The sequence below is a fragment of the Onychostruthus taczanowskii genome, unplaced genomic scaffold (assembly GCF_017590055.1).
Source record: "Onychostruthus taczanowskii isolate IOZ18803 unplaced genomic scaffold, ASM1759005v1 scaffold55, whole genome shotgun sequence".
In the NCBI taxonomy this organism is placed as follows: domain Eukaryota; kingdom Metazoa; phylum Chordata; class Aves; order Passeriformes; family Passeridae; genus Onychostruthus; species Onychostruthus taczanowskii.
In genome coordinates this window covers 4,022,448-4,040,828 of record NW_024503124.1, presented here as the reverse complement: position 1 = coordinate 4,040,828, position 18,381 = coordinate 4,022,448, and the positions used below count along the sequence as shown (strand labels likewise).

The 18,381-nt window shown below is 41.8% G+C and overlaps 1 protein-coding gene across 2 annotated transcripts in view; it reads right to left on the bottom strand.

The window, feature by feature from the left end:
• Positions 1-18,381, bottom strand: part of EFEMP1 (EGF containing fibulin extracellular matrix protein 1) — a 45,696-nt gene that overhangs the window by 11,540 nt on the left and 15,775 nt on the right. For both annotated transcript variants that reach the window (XM_041417275.1, XM_041417276.1), the window contains exon 5: positions 734-856. In XM_041417275.1, the coding sequence (XP_041273209.1) occupies positions 734-856 (123 nt within the window). The remainder of the gene's footprint in view (positions 1-733; positions 857-18,381) is intronic.

The following is an 18,381-nucleotide window of genomic DNA, read 5'->3' as shown; positions in this document are numbered from 1 at the left end:
TGTGTAGATGTGACTCTCTTCCTTCATAGTTGTTTTTATTATCTGACAAACCCAAGGCTTATGTCTGGAGTGCTTCTAGAATCAATTCATCCATTGAAATGGTGATTAAAGATCAAATCAAGTGTCAAATGCAGGAACAGGGGGATGGCACTTTGGCATGATGGCCTCACCGGCCTGAGGATGGGACAGGAGAGATGTGGTGCTTGCCCTGCACTTGGATTTAATTCCATGCTGTGCTTGCATGGCTCCCAGGGGTGCCAACAGCTTATCTTGGCATGGAGAATAAAGCCCTGGTGGGTTTTAGAGGCTGCAGCTCTCCTGTACCTGCATTCAGAGTTTCCATGTCTTTCATTTGTGCTCAGGAGGCTGAGTCCTGGAGCGGGAGTGCTGTGCCCCACGGACCTGGAGCTCAATCTCAGGGCAAAGGTGTGCTTTGCTGCCATCAGGGACTCGTGGCAGTCTCTGGGACACTGGGCAATGCCCCAACACAAACAACCACACAATGGGGACTATTAGCAGAACTCAGCTTGTGAACTCCAAGTGTTGATTATCCTTAAAATAGCTCCTCTTCCCATGTTTTAGTGATTAATTACTGTGGTAAAGTGACTATTCCATTGCATTCCAAAGTGAAACAGCTGTTTCACACCACACGTACCCTTCTGCTTTACGACTAATATGAAGTTTGCAACTGTAGATAATGAAAGAAAACCATTGGATGGAAAGCAACACTTACCAACACACTGCTCCCCTCGTTTCTGGTAGCCTGGAAGGCACTGGCAGCTGAAGGAGCCTCTTAAATTGACACACACTTGGTCAGCTCTACAACTGTGGGTTCCAGTTGCACATTCATCTATATCTTTATAAAAAAGAAAGCAAGTGCAATATTAGTCAATACATTTACTTAAAGTATTTAGCCTGTGGAAACGCTTTACACATCTTTAAGCAACCTATGAGTGCAGACAGAAAAGTTCAGATGCACTCCCAAGATGTCATCTCAACGCTTGCAGCTATCAGAAATCTGGTAATGTTTTAATTCTCATACACTGCCTTTGCAGATATTTTCAGATAAGGTTATTTTAAACATTTGTTTGTCAAATACCATTAATATTTTGTACTTGTCAGTCTAGAGTTTTCTGTGAACTTCTTGCAGCTTCATCATATTTGAATCATTTGCCTGTTTTGTTTTGCTTTGGTTTTTTTCCCACGCTGGTTGGATGTTTCATGCTGAATTACTCCAGAAAATTTCAGCAAATGTAGTTCAGCTCTTTCTCAAGGAGAGGAGTTAGAAATATGTTGTTTTGCTGGTACTAAAAGGACTCTGCTGATCTCTTGCATGGTTCCTGTGCTCCATGCCTTGGACAGGGACTTGGAACTTGGTATGTGGTGGCCTTCTCATCAGGAAGAGATCTGCCTCTTGTCATTCCCATGAAAATTCTCCTAATTCAGTCAATCTGTTCAAGTCTCTGGAAACAGTTGATGTATTTGCACAGTACAGCTCAAACTGCAAGTTCTAGCCCGATACTTTTCAGAGTAATTCAGGCAGCTTTTAGTTTGCACTCACTGCAGGTTTATACAAGTATAAAAACAGCATTTTCATTTTGCCTTCTCATTATGACTGCTGGAGGTACTTAATTATAATTAAACTGCATGTGCTGACAAATGAATTACAATTTGCTTTCTCATCTGAACATCCAAAACGTTGGAGAGCTTTTTATTGTAACATGACACAGTACAGTGAGATGACTTTTTAATTTTGGCATCGTACACAATTTGGAGACTCTAGGCTGAATAAACAAATTCCTTAAAACTTATGATCTCTAGTTTACAAATCTCAGCTGACCTCTCTATTTGTATAGGCACTGGGGATGTTAGAACATCACCAGTGGCAGATTCTGGGTGGTGCTTTGGAAAAAATGATGGATTCTTTCTCATAACAAATGAAAACAATTTCAACCACAAGATTCAATAAAAAATAAACCATCAACAGTTTCAATTAATTCTCAACGTTTACCCTCTCCCCAAATGTCCAAATATTTTACATACATCTTCCCTTTATTCTACAGAGAAGCTAAAAGCCTCTTATGTTAGGCTGCTCTTTGCATTTCTCACAGTGTCAGTCCTGAAGCTGCTGTGCTGGTGCAGGATTTGCTGAGCTCACTGGTATGTCCTGACACTGCAAAGCACATTCCCAGGTGTGAAAAGATTTTTTGGGACTACAGCTACAGCTGGCTACCTCCTGCCACCCCAACATTAGGCAGCTCAAGGCAAGTCTTTGCAGGGACCTCATGAGCTTTGCACTCCCAGTTCCTACAAAAGCTAGAAATAAAATACTTGTACAATTCCAATCCTTTTTGTTGCAGACTGTGCCAGAACAAAGAAGGTTTAGTTGATCTTTAGGAGCTTCGTATATGAGTAAACATGAAGTTGCCTTTTAAGATGGATTAGTTAAAATGTATTGAATAATGAGCTACTCCAGCTAAAATGATTCATAGATTTACTTATGTACTCATGGTTTTTGGCTGTCCCTGATGGTAAGTTCAGCTGGACAGAAAAACTATTAATGCCTGCTTGCTGCTTCCCCATCTGGAAACCCTTGGAGGGTTTTGATGTTCTGGCCAAGACCTGGGTTTGTAAAAGGTGTGGGAAGTGAGGCAGCCTCCTGCCTCCCCTAGGGAAGGGTGGTAAGGTTGCCATGCTTGGAGTGGGTCTGCTCCCACCTGTGCAGGGGAATCTGTGCTGGCAGAGCAAGGCAGGTGGCCTAAAGGTTGTGTTTGAGGGAAATGGGTTGGGAGGAGAACAGCAGGCACCTGGGAAGGTTTCAGCAGTATTTCATCTCCAGTATTGCAGTGGTTACAGATGTGTCCTACTCTTGTGACTGATACAGGGGTGAGGATTTCTGTGCTGAAGGCAGTGCCAAATGTGGATTGGGTTGGTGCAATCCCAGAGCAGCCCAGCCCTCGTGGACTATGGGAAGGAGCACTGGTGGATTTAGCAGTGATGCTGCAGCTCTGCCTGTGAGCAAGGCCAGAGAGCAGGCTCCAGCTCTTGGCACTCAGCATGACCCAGATCACTGTCCATTACAGAAATAGTCTGTTTCCTAACTGTCCAGAGAGTTACTGGAGAAATAGAGGTGTGGGAGTCATCAGAGGGAAGCAACAGCAGCACTGGAGTTTCCTTGGCATGTGGCAGAGCGGCTCCATTTCTCTCTGAGGTGGTAGAGGCAGAGTTATTTATTTACTGATGCACACCTACTTCTCTACCCATGGGAAATGGCACCACAACACACTGGGGATTGGGGATTGATTTGGGATTCCCACAATGAGTCTGTGGCTCTTGAGTGAGTAGGTTGTCTATCTGCAGTTCTTCAGGGTCTCACCAAACTGAAGTTTCCCAGATTGTTTTCCCAGTTATGTCCCCCTGTAGGGAAATCATTCACTCCCAGGTCTTCATTCCATTGTTGAAATCAGACTTTTGCAATCCATGAAATTCCCAGATTTACCATGACTCTCACAGTGCCCTCTGACCTGACAGTGATTTTGAGATTCCGTCAAATCCTGCTTCTAGTCTGTATCAAATATGGGAAACCCATGATCCTCCCTAAGTTCTACTACCTCATTCCATTTGATGTTTCTTCACAGAATCCCTGGGCTTAAGTGGGAACAGTAAATGGGCATTGGTAATCCAAACTTTTGGTTTCTGCCTGGTGCAGACACCCATAGAAATGATTTTTCTCTGAGAAGACACTGCAATCTGGGGCAAGGGTGTGATGCAGGAACACCACAGAGCTCACCAGCTCTAATCCTGAGAGCAAGATAAATTTATTTGACCTTTCCTCTCTAGCATGAATGTTTAATAATGTGTTACGTGCATGTGTATTTATAATAATTAAAAAAAATTAAAACAAGGCTCTCCACTGCACACACTTGTCCCTCTGGGGAGAGGGTGAGAGAACAAACATGTGACAGATGTTTGTCATGTTGCTTAATGCACTACTGGAAAGCACTCAAGATACCACAGTGATGAGTGCAGTATAAGAAACAGATCTAGAAAGAAAATATGGGGCTTTTACAAGCTCATTCTTGAGCATCTTTCCTCTACATCCTCTTTTCCAAATTTAGTGTCATAATGGTAAAGTTCATCTCCAGAACTGTTTCAGCAGCTCATTCCATAACTGAGGCTTCTGCCTTAAGCTAATATCTTGCCTGATAAGAAAACACCTGAAAACACTCCCAAATCATTCCTCATCAACTTTGTTTAAATTTCATTTCTAGATGTTGTACAAGCATTTGTTTGTCTAGGTAATCCATACAAATTACACCAGTAACTAGTAATGAAAGTGATCTGCTGTTTTTTCTTTGTTTTCTAATATCAGCTAATATTTCTAAAGGTTATGCTGTTCACTACACATAAACAAGGGCTGTAAGTTTGTATTAGTTAGTTAAAAAACCTGAAGGGTGTTTGATTATTGATGCATGCAACCTGTGAAACACAGGTTAGTTCTTAAACTCACTGTGTCTGAGTCTGATTGATGACTTTCTCAGATTTTTATTCCCAGACAGTTTTCCTCTGGACAGTTACATCCTGTGTAGGTGGAAAAATTCCTTTGAAATAGTCTGGGTGTCTCTAACAATCCTTTTGCAGCTCAATCTTACTTAAAAACGGAGCTGGGTTACCTTCAGTGTCTTGATCACTGTAAAAACTAAACTGAGGGAATTATGTAGTCTTTCATTAGGCCACCCAAAATCAAACTTATTAAGGGATTTATTTGTACTTTGGTTAGAAAAGCTATTTGCAAAATGGGTTCAGATTGAGTACTTCAATTTCTTTCTGTAGTTTGCAAGTGTTACATCCAGAATACTGCACTGGAAGCATGTGACAGTTCTGAAGTTGAGGATTTGCAAAGAATTCAGGTTCTCTGAACACTTTGAATTCACATCCATAAAGCATCATAACAGAGTCTTTAATCTCACTCTGTTTTTCCTGCAGGCTTGTGCTTGGTCAAACCTTGCTGTGCCCAGAATGGGTTGGGTGGTGTGAGCCTTTATCAAGTTGCTGAATAAAATCCTTAAATTAAAGTCAAGGTCAGTCTAAGGAGAAGTGGGGCAGAAACACAACAATTAGGGACACCATGTCTCAATTAAGTGACGTGTGAGCTCCACTGCTCCTCCAGAAATGTGAATGGAAGTCCTCAACTGTGCTGTATTGATGCATATAGGGGCCTTCAGACCCCAGTGAGTCACCCTGATGTAAATGCTGCCTTTTGCAGCAATTTCCAGGGCTGTTCTAGAAAGCTCCTTTTGGAAGACTGTGCCATCCATAGCTCTCTGTGAGTTAAGAGAATGCTCAGAGTTGCACAGGCGAGTGTCTGAGGTTTGCAGGTGCTACAGCCATGGTGTGAGAACCATGGAGGGCAGCAGAGCTTGCTCCTGTGTTCCTTCAAAATATAAATCAACTTGCATTTCATAGTTTTAATTCCACAAGCCTCACTAATGGCTATACCCAGTGATTCCCTCATTTTCCAAAAATGTGCCCGCACTGCCTCTTGAAGTGATTTGCACAATTCTGTCCCTCCACTGCTGACTTTGGCAGCCTGCTCTGTATTTCAACCACCAGTTGAGTACAAAAATTTTGCCTGACCTGCTTTTTAGCTGTAGCTTACCCTGACCCTCGTGTATGGCTCCCTCTTTTAGAGATAGTTTTTCTGCTTCTCTCCTGCACTTCATCCTCTCAGGCTCTTATCTAGATCCTTAAAATTTTCTTGCTAGTCTCTCTTTCTCAGCTCCAGCCCTGGCTCCGTTCCCTTCCCGCTGTGACTCACTTTTCCCAAACCCCCTGACTCATGCTGCTCGCTCACTTATGCAACAGCTTAATCTCTGCAATTTGCTTCGTATCATTAGAAGCAGCACATAAAACCAGGAGATGCTTTTCACCAAGGCTTCGGACTTTGAGAGAAAAAATGCTATCCACAGCCACCTTCATCTTATTTAGGGCACTTGAAGCTTTTCTCCTCCTTTCCAGCACATACCTGTATGTTGTGCTCAGAGCTGGAGAAATGTTTTCTTAACTAACTCGAGTGTGTCTTGCTCCTGTGACTGAAGTGTTCAGCTTCTTGCTGCTCACTGGCTCTCAAAATATTGCAATATATTACAGCATCCTCTTGCTCTCTGTGTACATCTTCCTCTGTCCAAACAAAATGTTTCCAGGTTGCTTTTCTCTATCCTGTCCATAGCAATCTTATATTCCACGATATATAAAAAAAGAAAGCTCTTGAAATATTTTATAGGATTGAAATTCTTATTTCTGTCCCCACTGAGGAGCATAGTGGAGTAGCTCCTGAATGGTTCATAGAAATCCAAATCCGTGATGGTCCCACTGATGTCAGCATTCCACTTGTTATGGGCTGCAGTGAACCTGTTCTCAATTTGTTTTGAATGTAAACCATAAATATTTTACTTAATGGGTTTAAATTTTTTGAGTTCTCAGTGTGAGTGAGGCCAGAAAATGACTTGGTCTATTTTTCTAATGGATTCATCCAAAGAGCAAACATCAGCTCCCACGTCAGCGATGGCACCAGACAGTCTGATATCAGACACACAGTGATCTGCACGGGGCTGCAGCATCACTGACAATTTACTTAACCTCAGGGCTCTGTCAAAACTTTCCCTTTCTGACCACTTCATTAACTTCTATTCTGTCTGTAAGATGTTTTATAGTGGCATCTTTCAGGAAGAACCACCTGAAGATAACATACTTGGAGAAATTAGACTTCTATACTTCATCCATGAGTATGGGCTTATTTTATTTGACCAAATTAAGTATTCTGTCCCTTATTTATGTTTCTTATATTGTTCTTGCAACTGAAGCCAGGCTCACTGCTATGTCGTTTCCTGGATCCTCCCTGATCCTTTCTTACACATAGGAACAACATTAGCAACCTCCAAATTCCCTGGTTCCCTCCCCAGCCTTAGCAAGCTATCAACAATTTCTGTCAAAGGCTTTTCTATTTCCCTTGCTACTTCCTTCAACATTTGCAATGTTATTCATCTGGGCTGGATGCCCAGGCAGCTTTTAACTCATTGGTGTTGGGAGGTTGTGCTTTGTGGTGGTAGAGCCCAGCATAAGATCTGTTACATAACATCAGGGCAGGAGGCAGCAGGAGATGAAATATCTTGAGAAATTTCCCATTCCTGGAGTGGCAAAACCTGCTAATGCACAGACCTTCACTCCAAGTGCTGTCAATTTCCAGTGGTGTCATGAGGGACCCTCTCTAATTCTACATAGCCCTGCAGCAGCCCAAAACCTCCCCTTTTTTTGCTGTTTTTTCCCTTTTAAATTTTCCTTTGCCCTTTCATGTGAGGTATATTGGCCTGATTGCCCTGGTAACAAGTTTTCACAGTTGAGCGAAGGTAACCTGCACAAATACTTGTTTGCACAGGAAAAAGAGAAGTGAGAGCCAAGACCTACATTTAAAGCAAATAGGTGAGGTAGAATGTTTAAATTAATGAGATTTTCCTGAAAAACTGCGCTCCGTTTGGTGCGCTGAAACATTTCCCCTCTCCCATTTGAGAGTGCAGCAAAGCAAGGTCCTTGTGGATTCATCTCCTCCTGCTCCTGGATGTCGTGGCAGAACACAAGCAAAGCATTGGTGTGGTAAATGTGCAAAAAGAGAATTGAATGCACCACAACTCATTGTGTGATTTTTGTATTTGGACTGAAAAAGTGTCCAGAGCAAGCTCTGTGGCTTTGGGCAAGTTACTGAAGCACAGAGATTCCAGGAATAGGAAGGTACAGGAAAAGCATCCTTCTGTTAACAGGCCAGAGTTAACAAGCTGGCCTAAGCGAGCCTGCCCTGCAGTTTTCTGTCACAATTATCTATTGTCTCTGGTATGTCCAAAGCAAATTGACTTATCACCCAGAACAGCTCAATAAAGGAGTGAACCATGGCTTTCAGCACTAGGACATCTCCCACGTGCTCGTGAGAGGCAGGCAGCTGAGAAGGGAGAAAAAAATGAATGAAGCTTTGAACTGATGCATTTGAAAATGCTTTTCTTCCTTTCTCCTGCTCTTTCCCTCTGTGTGAGATCCTCCTTCCCTCTCCAGCACACACTAAGTACTCTGGGAGGTGCACTGCACATGGGAAATGGCTCCTAATTCCAAGATCCTTTGGAATTAGATGGATATTAGATGGATACCTCATTATCCAACCACAGCCACAGCGAATTAAATGAATGTGACACGTAAAACATTGGTAACACAGGAATGAAAATGATCACTGCAAGTGAGAGTGGTATGGCTGATATGGTGTTAGTGTGAGGCCACAAAGTGCTCCCAAAAGGATTTCCTATCCAATGTTACTCCAATGTGTGTTGTTAAAATAAGAACCTGGACAATAATGTGTCCTTGTGTTTAAAGTTTCTCAAAGGGAAGAGCACTTTAATCCCCCATTAGAAGACCACATTTTTAACTATTAGTCTTCCCACTCATGAAAAAGAAAAGCATTCCATGCTTTTGATGGATCTAGATCAATTTAAAATTTGTATTTTTGGCTTTATTTTTGCAGGAACCATAAATAGAGTCATTACAATGTACTAGTTCAGAGCAATAAAAGAAAAGCATTCCATGCTTTTGATGGATCTAGATCAATTTAAAATTTGTATTTTTGGCTTTATTTTTGCAGGAGCCATAGAGTCATTACAATGCACTAGTTCAGAGCAAGGTATCTGTGAGTCCCTGAGTGCTTCAGAACATGAGTTGTCATGATGGTAAACTTTTTGATTTACATTTTGCAATAGCTTATTTTTACTTTCAGTAGAGTATTTCCTGCTGTTGCTTTCTTGTGATTTTATGCTAGAGGTCTAACAACTTGTGCTTTTTGGTTCATGCCTGCCCAAGTGGGGATCACCCACCCATGATGACCAATACACTTGGACTGTGCTCAAAAACAACAAGGGTGGATTAAACTATTCCATTATTGCAGATGAAAGAGTTCTCCCCGACATCTGGCATATCATCTTCAAAACTGATATGGAACATTTCCATAAATTCAGCTTAACGTTGTTTTTGTGAGTGTTCCAAAGTATTTTTAACATGAAGAAATAGCATGCAAACTAATTTCCTATTTGAAAGTAAATGTCTTGTTCTTATTTCTAATTCACACAGTTATTAAAAAAGTAAAAAATAAAAAAGGATGTTCACTTAACTTGAAACATACTGGCTTGTTTACTTAAGTTAATGGAAAAGCTAGTCAGTGTTTGATGTAAAGCTGCCCCCTTGCTTGAAAGAAAACCAAACAACTGCTTATGAATTATGAATATCTCCTAATACTTTCCAGAATTATCTGAAGGATGTATTTTTTTCTTAATTACGTACACTTGAAAGTTCCAAGTTCTCTCTTCATTTCCATTTTGTTTATTTCTCTCCTTGGAAACCTCGTAAGCATTTTCCTTTAGCTAGGCTTGACTGAACAAAATATCACTGCTACAACCTGTAATATTGGGGAAATCAAGGCCTGAAAGCTCATTGTGGTTTTTAATTAGGAAGTTGAAGCTCATTAAAGCTTTGCAAGCATTTTCACAGCACTTACACTGGCAGCTGCTGGATCCCTGCAAAGGAAAATATAAATATCTACCCAAAAAGTGAGTTCAGGGCACACTTCAAAAATCAACTTTCATTCTGAGAGAGCTCAGAAAACAGCTCCTGCAAAAAATGTTGCTTATCTTGTATGCTGGCATGCCTTCCACTGGTTTAGTCCCAGTCAGAAGTACAGGAACCTGATTTTGGGGGTTTTTTGTAGTGGATGTGTTGCTGATCAGAGCAGCTCTGCTGACACATGAAACAAGGGACCTTTAGAAGGAACTTCAGATGTAGGACAAGTGACTTAGAATATTTGATACGAGCCCAATTCTATCAATACCATCTCATTCCCCTTCAGCTTTTGCAGGCTGAATGAGCCTTTTTAGGAATTCCAGTTTCCAAGCTGAGAACATTTAAGTTCAAGCTGAGTTCAATAGCAACTCTCCAAAGGAGAGGGCTTATCTAAATGATGATATTGTTTTTAGCACTAATCACCCTATCTGTTGGCAGTACCAACACGCTGCAATCTCCACAGCTCCCCACGTAAATAAGCAGATTCCTGATGCTGTTCCAGCTTCAGAAATGCCTTTGAAGGCATTATTTAGTTCTGAATTTTTCCTATGTGGTTATGTGATACTTTTAGCATGTGGCTGGATGCACCCACAGATGCCTTGTTTTGAAGAAATGTACCTAAAACCTATTTAAAGTTTTACTGGCAGGCACTGGGCTGTGAAATAGAAATGGTTAAAAGAAATTCTCACTTTCACGCCTCCTACAACTTCTGAATGATAGAAGAATAAAAGCAAGCTATGGAAATAGTACTTAAAAAAAGACACATCAGTTGATTTGGTCCAAAATATACTCTAGGGATGGGAGGGGACTGGAAGAGCTGGGATAGAAAAACACAATGTTCAGGTTGCACAGTTCAAGTGAAGTGAAAGGGTGTGCAGAAGTTAAGGTTTCTGTGGCAATAGAAATTTGACTATGCCAAAAACAAGCAGTGTTAGTTCTGATCTAACAAAACCATCAGGAACTGGATCTTATAAATTTTTGTTTGTCTGCTTTTCCCTAAGAATTCTTATTAACTGCCTCCTCCTTAGAACTTAAGTGGAAAATTTAATTTTCCATGTAATTCTTCACATGAAGAGGGCTTAAAATTAAGTTTGAAGTTTTAAAAATGCTTTGTTTGCAAGAGAATAGATACAAGAGGCGAAGCCAGGCAGGATCAAAAGTGAGGCAGAAGCACCAGGGGAAAAGAAATCAATCCTTTGAAGGTAAAATTAAAAAAAAAAAAAAAAAAAGAAGAAGAAGAAAAAAAAAGAAAATCAGTATGGATACTAATGAAGGAAGGAAAATGAACATGGGAAAAGCAAGACAGGAGCCCAGGGGAGGTTTTGGAAAAGGGGAGATGGATGAGAAGGGTAACTGAAATAAGCTGAGGGTGTGCAGTCCACTGGAGTTAGTAAGTTACAACAGTGCTTGGGAAGTATTTGTTGTTCTTTCAAAAACCTGACAAAAAAATTCTGAAAACTGAAAATTATTATTATTTTTGGCCCCACTCTAAAATTTTTCTGGGGTTTAGCCACATTTTTTTTTTCTGTGTTCGGGAACATAAAAAAAGAAAAAAAAAGACACCAAAAAATACTTTGTTCTTTCAATGAGTCAGTAATAAATAAAAATGAACATTCTAAAAACCAGAAGTTTCCTTGGGAAGAGAGAGCTATTTCTTCTTCCAAATTTCCTTTGCCTTAAAATTGGGATGTGCTCTGCTCTCAGGCTGAGGATCTGCCTTCCCAGCTGCCTTTAAGCAATCAAGTAGAAGTAGCAATTGGGACAGCTTTGCTCCTTTCTTTCTTTTTTTTTTTTTTTTTTTTCCCCTGGTGTTTGGCTGGGAAGCTGCATGGGTTTGCCTCAGAATAGATGCTGTGCTACCATAATCCTGGCACTTTTCACTGCAAATGAGATTTCAGCAGTGTTTCCTAGAGTAAGTGGAGAACTCCTGAAGCATTCTGAACATCCAGCTGCAGGGCTGGCGGGAGGGGGAAGTGCAGTAACCTGCTTTGTTTGCCTGAGCATGTGATTTTTCTTTTTCTTTTTCTTTTTTTTTTTTTTTTTTTTTTAAATACCTTGTGATCTTCACAGACTCCTGGCGAAGCTTAAAAGGTTAGTTTGAGAAGGGAGTGGCTATCATTTGTTTAGAAAATAAATAGCAAAAAGTAGGCCAAATACCAGTAAAGTTCCAGTTTTAAAATATTAAACTAACACACAACATTGCTGACCTGGAAAGGTCACATGAAGTGGGAGAAAGGATGTATTTAGAGTGATTGCCAGGCAGGACGTGGGATCTCTCACTGACTTGGCAGTAGATACTTCAGCTCTATTTGCTGTTTCTAATGCTCCTTATTTGCTAAGTTCTTAAGTTTGACAAGATCCATGCTTTATTTGTCAGTATTTACGTGGTATTAAGCAAGTGTGTAAATCCATTCAGAGGGTAACCAAGGCCTATCCTGCCTGCTTTTCCTGATTCATCTTTGGATATAGACAGGATGCTCAGAAACCTAGGAAAAGGGAGGCTTGGAGGGGTTTTCCTTTGGGGAATGCTATCAGATAACAAGGTTATTTGTGACAAGTTTAAACTTGCTAAATTTGGTGGAATAGATTCAGTGCTTCCAAATCTATCAGTGTGAGAGTGAGGAAAGAAATGACTGCTGAAATGACAATAGAGCTGTTAGAATTCCTGCAGAAGAAGCAGGGAGATTTAATGGAAATGTAAAGATGTCAGCATCCCTCTCTATGGCCTGACTTTAGGGCTCTTGGCAAGCGTGGAGGAGAAAACCCAACGCAGCAGATAAATAATTGCTGCCACATCATCCCAGCACATCATCATCACTGCTGGATGAGATGAAAGGTATTTACAAACCAGAGGCTGCCAGCAGAACACAGGCAGCCCCAGCTTGATCCAGCTCCAGCTGTAATCAATAGGAGCCTTCAGCTAAACCAGAGCCTGAAGAACAAACTGAGTGCTTTTTGAAATGTCTTACATGGTGAGCTCTGTAAGCAAGGCTGCAGCTCAGCAGGAGCAGGGCATGGAGGGATGCAGTGGACTTTTGCTCCACACATTGTTTGGTGGGCTTCAAAATTATACTTTCCACTGACAACTGAAGCCCCATTTTTCCTTCTCCCCCTTAGATCTCCCACTCTTCTCCTGGTTTTCTTTCCCTGTTCCTTTGGGTTCTGCCCTTCTAATTTTTCAAGGCAGAGGATGTGCCTTTGTTTGTGAAGAGCAAGGCGAGTTTATGGCACCCTATTCATTATATTTATGAATCATATCTAGCTGAATTTTTCCCATAGCCCAAGGGTGGCTGATTGCCCAAAGGCACTGCTCCTAATGCCTGTGTTTTCTATTTATAAGGTGTATTTTAGTTTACATCAGAAGCTGAGGGAAAGACTTCTGCTTGATATCACTTCTGCCAAATGAAACCCACAGAGAAACTGTGGCCAAAGGAATTCTGTACAAAAGTTGTCCGGGCTCTGTAATTTTGTTCACGTGGGTGCATGGTAGTATACACCAGCTGCCAATAAAAACACTCTAAAATAGATACAGCCCTGTGCAAGTCTCCAGATGATCTTAAAATGTACAGAACACAGGTAAGGGCGCAGAGAGAGACAACCAGGCTTTGTCAGGATACAGCATGGTGAGAAAATCAGCCTTTGCAAAGTGGTTGTGAGAGGAAAAGCAGCTCTTCCAACAATCTCTGCTACTCCCTGTAAGTTGATGAAATTCCTGAAAGAGCACTTTAGAACCAAATGAAAGAAAATTGTTGCTTTTGAAGCCATTTGTGGTTGTGACCAAGTGTGGGTGCTCCCCAGAACGTGTTGATGCTCTGTGAGCAGCAGAGCCAAGGACAGGCTCCAAGGAGGGAACATTGGCCTGGGCCATTGCTCCAGCTCAGGAGAGTCCTGGAACTCTGGCAGGGGTTGGAAAGCTCCAGCAGCACAGAGTCCAGGACACAAGGAGAAGATCTGTGGGACAATCATTAGCGCTGATGCCTGTCCAAACTGAGCTTTTTGCCTCTGGAGAACAGCAGGAATAAAAGGAATTGGCTTTGCAGCTACCGGGGGAAGGGAAGGAACAAGCCTTGACAGATTCACTGGACAAGTTTTTTTTAATAGTTTGTGGCTTGAGATGCTTCTCTCGCTTTTGGCCCCAGGAAGAAAGATGAGTGGGAAGCTTTAGAATCATAGAATGGCTGGGGTTGGAAGGAGTCTTAAAGCTCATCCAATTCCAACCCCATGTCATGGGCAGGGACACCTTCCGCTATCCTAGGTTGCTCCAAGCCCAACCTGGCCTTGGACACTTCCAGGGATGGGGCAGCCACAATTTCTCTGGGCAACCTGTGCCAGGCTTCACCTCAAGCCAAGTTTTTTTCCTGATATCTGATGTAAACCTACTCTCTCAATGCAAAGAAATAAATTGCAGAAAGCTCCTCTCCATCTTTCTTGTAGCCATCCTTCCTGAAAAAGCATTGAGGACTTTTAGTCCTTTTTTTTCCCCCCCAAAAGTTTTTTGCTCGGTTCTCTGTGTGTTCTGTTCCCATCTTTAAAAGGCATGAGATCCCAGATCGTTATGCTCTTGCAAATGGAATGTATGAGCCAAGTGCCAGGGATGCCTGTCTGCATCCTGGCACATCTGAGGGATGCCCAGGACATTGTCAGTACATTGTTTGGCACTGCCTGCTGTCTGGAGCTTTAAGGAGACAGCCATGAATGTGTGATTAAAATCCACTGCAGAGGTTAATGGCTGGGCAGGATCCACAGGGAAACATGAGGGCCTCAGATGCTGCTGAACACAGGCCAATGGTGGTTGGTCAAAAAGAAATTCTGCTCATAAATTCTTGCAGGATGGGAGAAGAGATTTCTCAATTTAGACTTTCATCAAAGCTATTGGAAAAAGCAGTCAATCACACTTTAGGGTTCCCAGAGATGCCTGCCTGCCTGCCTCAAATGCCTTCCAGATGGATTTAATTCCAGTGCATTGATTGTCCACTCAGCTTTGCAGTGCAGCAGGTAAGGGCAGGTCCGTGCCATCCTCATTGAGCTGCTGGATGGCAACAGAATTGACTGGTGGCTCTTTCCTCATGGAAGTGCAACCTTCCAGGAACTGATGAGGCAAGAGGTGAACTGGCAAAAGATGAATCTAGGGCAGGCTAATTATATCCAAGTAATTAATGCCAAGAGCAAGGAATAGATTGAAAAGGTGAAGGAAAGAGACATGTAGCTGAGTACTAGGAAGATAGTCTGTTTATAGTGGAGAAAGAATAAATGATCTATGAGCACATTCATTTCTTACCTATAGGATAATGGGGGGGGATTGCTTAAATTTTTACAATTTGAGTGATTTAAAATAACTTTTAAAAGTAATTTACTAATCCTATTATTTGTGCAATTCCAGCAATTGTTAGCTGAAATAACCCAAACCAATGTGTGCAACATTAAGCCTTCTCCCAGGCTAATCAACCTCAAATTCCTTGTGTGAGTTTGGGAGGTTCAGCCTGGATTTCTCTCTGCTCTTGGCTTTCAGGAGCTCTGGCTGTGGAGAAGGATTCCCTTGTTGTGCTGCTCCAAGCCCTGAACCAAAACCCAGGACAATGTACAAGCAGAAAACAGAGAGGACAGAGGGGGCATTTCAGGGGACAGCAAAACCAGGTAATGCAAGTTGTGGGTTGTAAAGATTTTTTTTTTTAACAGCTTTTTCAAGATACAAGGTTTCCAGACAGGGACTACCGAAAAGGAGGGGAAGTTTTTTAGCAGACTCAAAACATGTGGGCTTCAGTAGCTTGAAAACTTTCATAGATAGCATTTAACCAACTGCCCTGATTTAGAGGCTGGGTTTAATTAATCAGATGCTCCCAATAAATATGCAAAGCACCAGTGGAAGACTAATTACAAGATTGGTTTCTAGCAGTTCATTGAACATCCTCTGTAGTGAGATCTGTATCTAAATTTATTTAGGCTCTAACAGACTGTTAGTTTGCTTTGGAGGTTTCATGGACAGGCAAAAAAATCAGCACAAAAGAAAGAAAGTCTCAGCTAATAACCACAGGGTCTTCTGAAGGGATTTCAGAGGTTCAAAAACACCTCTGACAAATGAAATCCAAGTCATGAAGGCTCTTGTGCCCTGTTTTTTTCTTGACTGGGAAGTGTTCAGTGTGTTTTAGGATCAAGTCCAAACAATTTTTAAGGAGTTAGGTCTTGTTTTCAATGAAAGGAAAATAAAAAGGAAGCAAAGTATAATAGATAAGTAAGGCTAAATACATATTAAAAACAAAAATCTTTTCAGAGCAAAGAACAATGACCTCTTATCTAGAGAAGGTTCAGCAAACAGGTTAATTCTTCATATTGCCTTAAAACTCTTGGGCTTGATTTATTATTCCCCTTATTTGTGCAGGAATTTTTATTTACCCCACAAGGCTCCACACTTATTACATCTACATGTACTTGCCCAAAATGTTCAGTGGTGGAGAGCAAGGCCCCTTGAGCCAAAAAAGCAATCTGAGAGGTTCCTGGAAAGATCTCCGTGGATGCAGAGTTACGTGTCATGGTGTCCCAAACCAGCCCCTGCATCCATCTGTTCCTCAGAAGGGACAAAACTGATCTGGTTTGCAGATCATCAACAAGTTGGAAATTCAACTTCCAGAAAGGATAAGATTTTACAGAGAAGATACTGAGGAGCTGGTTCTTGTAACCAAGCCAGGCCTCATTTCCTAGAGAAGTGGCACGACGTATTTAGTGAGCAGAAGTGACAGCATGGCCTCATCTGGCACTGCAAATTCACAGTCCTGCTTGGAGTCACCATAAATCATCAACTGTAAAGTATCTGATTTCCTAAAGGAACAGCTTTATTTCATTAACTTTTTGAAAGTGACGTTGCTAATTGTACCGTAATTTATCCAGGACCACAGTGTGAACTGCTGTTTTCAGTCAGGTTTTGGCCCTCGTTGCCAAGAGTTTAATAAAGAAAAGAGGGGAGAGTAAGGAATTAAAGAGAAACAGGAATTGAAGGGTATCTAAAAGGGGCAGCATTGGTCGATGTGAGACAAACTGGGATATTCAGCAGAGGGATCTGAAAACTGTCCCAGCAATGGAACTGCAAGCTGAGTAAACAGCCAATTCCTCCAGATCAAGGCTACTCCCTCCGATACTCTCAAGCATTTCCTACCCACCCATGAGTAGGATCAGCGTGTGCCTGGTATTGCAGGCTTGCTCTGGCAAGTTTTTAGTGAGGGGTTTTAAAATAAAAGTTCCTAGCAACAAACTGATTGAAGCCAGCAGTGAGCAGTTGTGTAAACTGAGGCATGTGCAGAGGTGTCAGGGAAAATACTGGGATCTAAATGTGTGCTTTAAATGCTGGAAGCAACTGAAGGTGTCTTAATATGACACTTCAAAGTACAAACAGTGGTTTTGTTTATTAAAATCAGTCTTGATATTCTCTCAGCACTTTGAGAAGCTTGATGGGCACTAGCTATGAAAATATCTGCAGTTATTCAGAGTTCAAGTAAGCACAGTCACAGATCAGTAAAACTTCCCTTCTTTCATTGTTTGTGGATACACATTGATTTTTTTTGTTTGTTTGTTTTTTGTTTTTAACTGGAAATTAAAAAGCTGCAGAGATTCACTTGTAGTGGGAGTTGGGTCATGGAAGTTGGGAGTGACATTCAGCCAGTCTGCACCTCAGGAAAATGTTTTCATTCAAACCTAGGGCTGCCCAGAATTGTTACCTACCCTTATGGAGAACACTTTTTCACTTACACATTTGTAAGGAAACAAACCTGTTTTCCCCCCAAGTCTGCAATTTTAGCACATCTCTTCTGTGTGTGTCAATTCAGGGTGAATTGTAAGGAGGGATTCTAGGTACAGGGAAAACTTTTTTTCACATTAGTGCAGTCAAGGTGTGGAACAGGTGCCCAGAAAAATTCTGTGCTCTACTTCCATGGGGTTTTTCAAGCCCTGACTGGATAAATCTCCCAGGTCTGATCTCAGAGCAGAGCAGGATGTCAGGCTGGAGACCTTCCAAGGCTCCCTCTCACCTGAATTGGGCTGCAGTAAACATACTCTAAGCTACTAGCCAGAAAGGAGAACTTTGCTACCTTTCTTTCCTCTGACTTTTTATAGTGTTTTTCAGGCAGGAGTTGAGTGCAGTGAGGTTTCTGATTAAATCATGTGGAGAGTGTCACACAACTTCTTTTTTTTAATGCAAACCCTAAGTAAGTAAGTTCAAACCAAGTAAGTTCAGCCCAGCTGTGAATTAAGAGAAGAACTGTAAGGAAACCAGTTGGTCACCACTGGGCTAAACTGTGAAATTAGTGCTAAGAACAGTTAACGATGGGACATAAGCATTTAATTTTTCAAATTAAGGACAAATGATAGGGATGGAAAAACCTGCATATTATCATTCCAGTTTTTAAGGGCTGTTGTCTGTGCAGCCCATCCCAAGTGCATCCCAACGGGACAGTAATGCTGTCTTGAAGCTGGCTTTGTGTGACAGAGGCAGCTCTGGGCTGTGTGTGTGATGGTGTGTTCCACGGGGATGGGCTCCATCCAGGCACATCCCACGGAACGTTACAGCCAGATGAAAAACCCTTTTTTGGTTCCTGCTGCCTTTTTGCTGTTTTTCCTGTTCCTGCACACTTGGGGTTTTTCTTGCTGGCTGAACCCCGCAATGGCCAATGAGTATGTGAAAATCCCAACCAGTCCCTTTGGTGTCTTTAATGCTTTGCTTCCAGCTTCCTGCTCGGGGCCGTAGCAGGA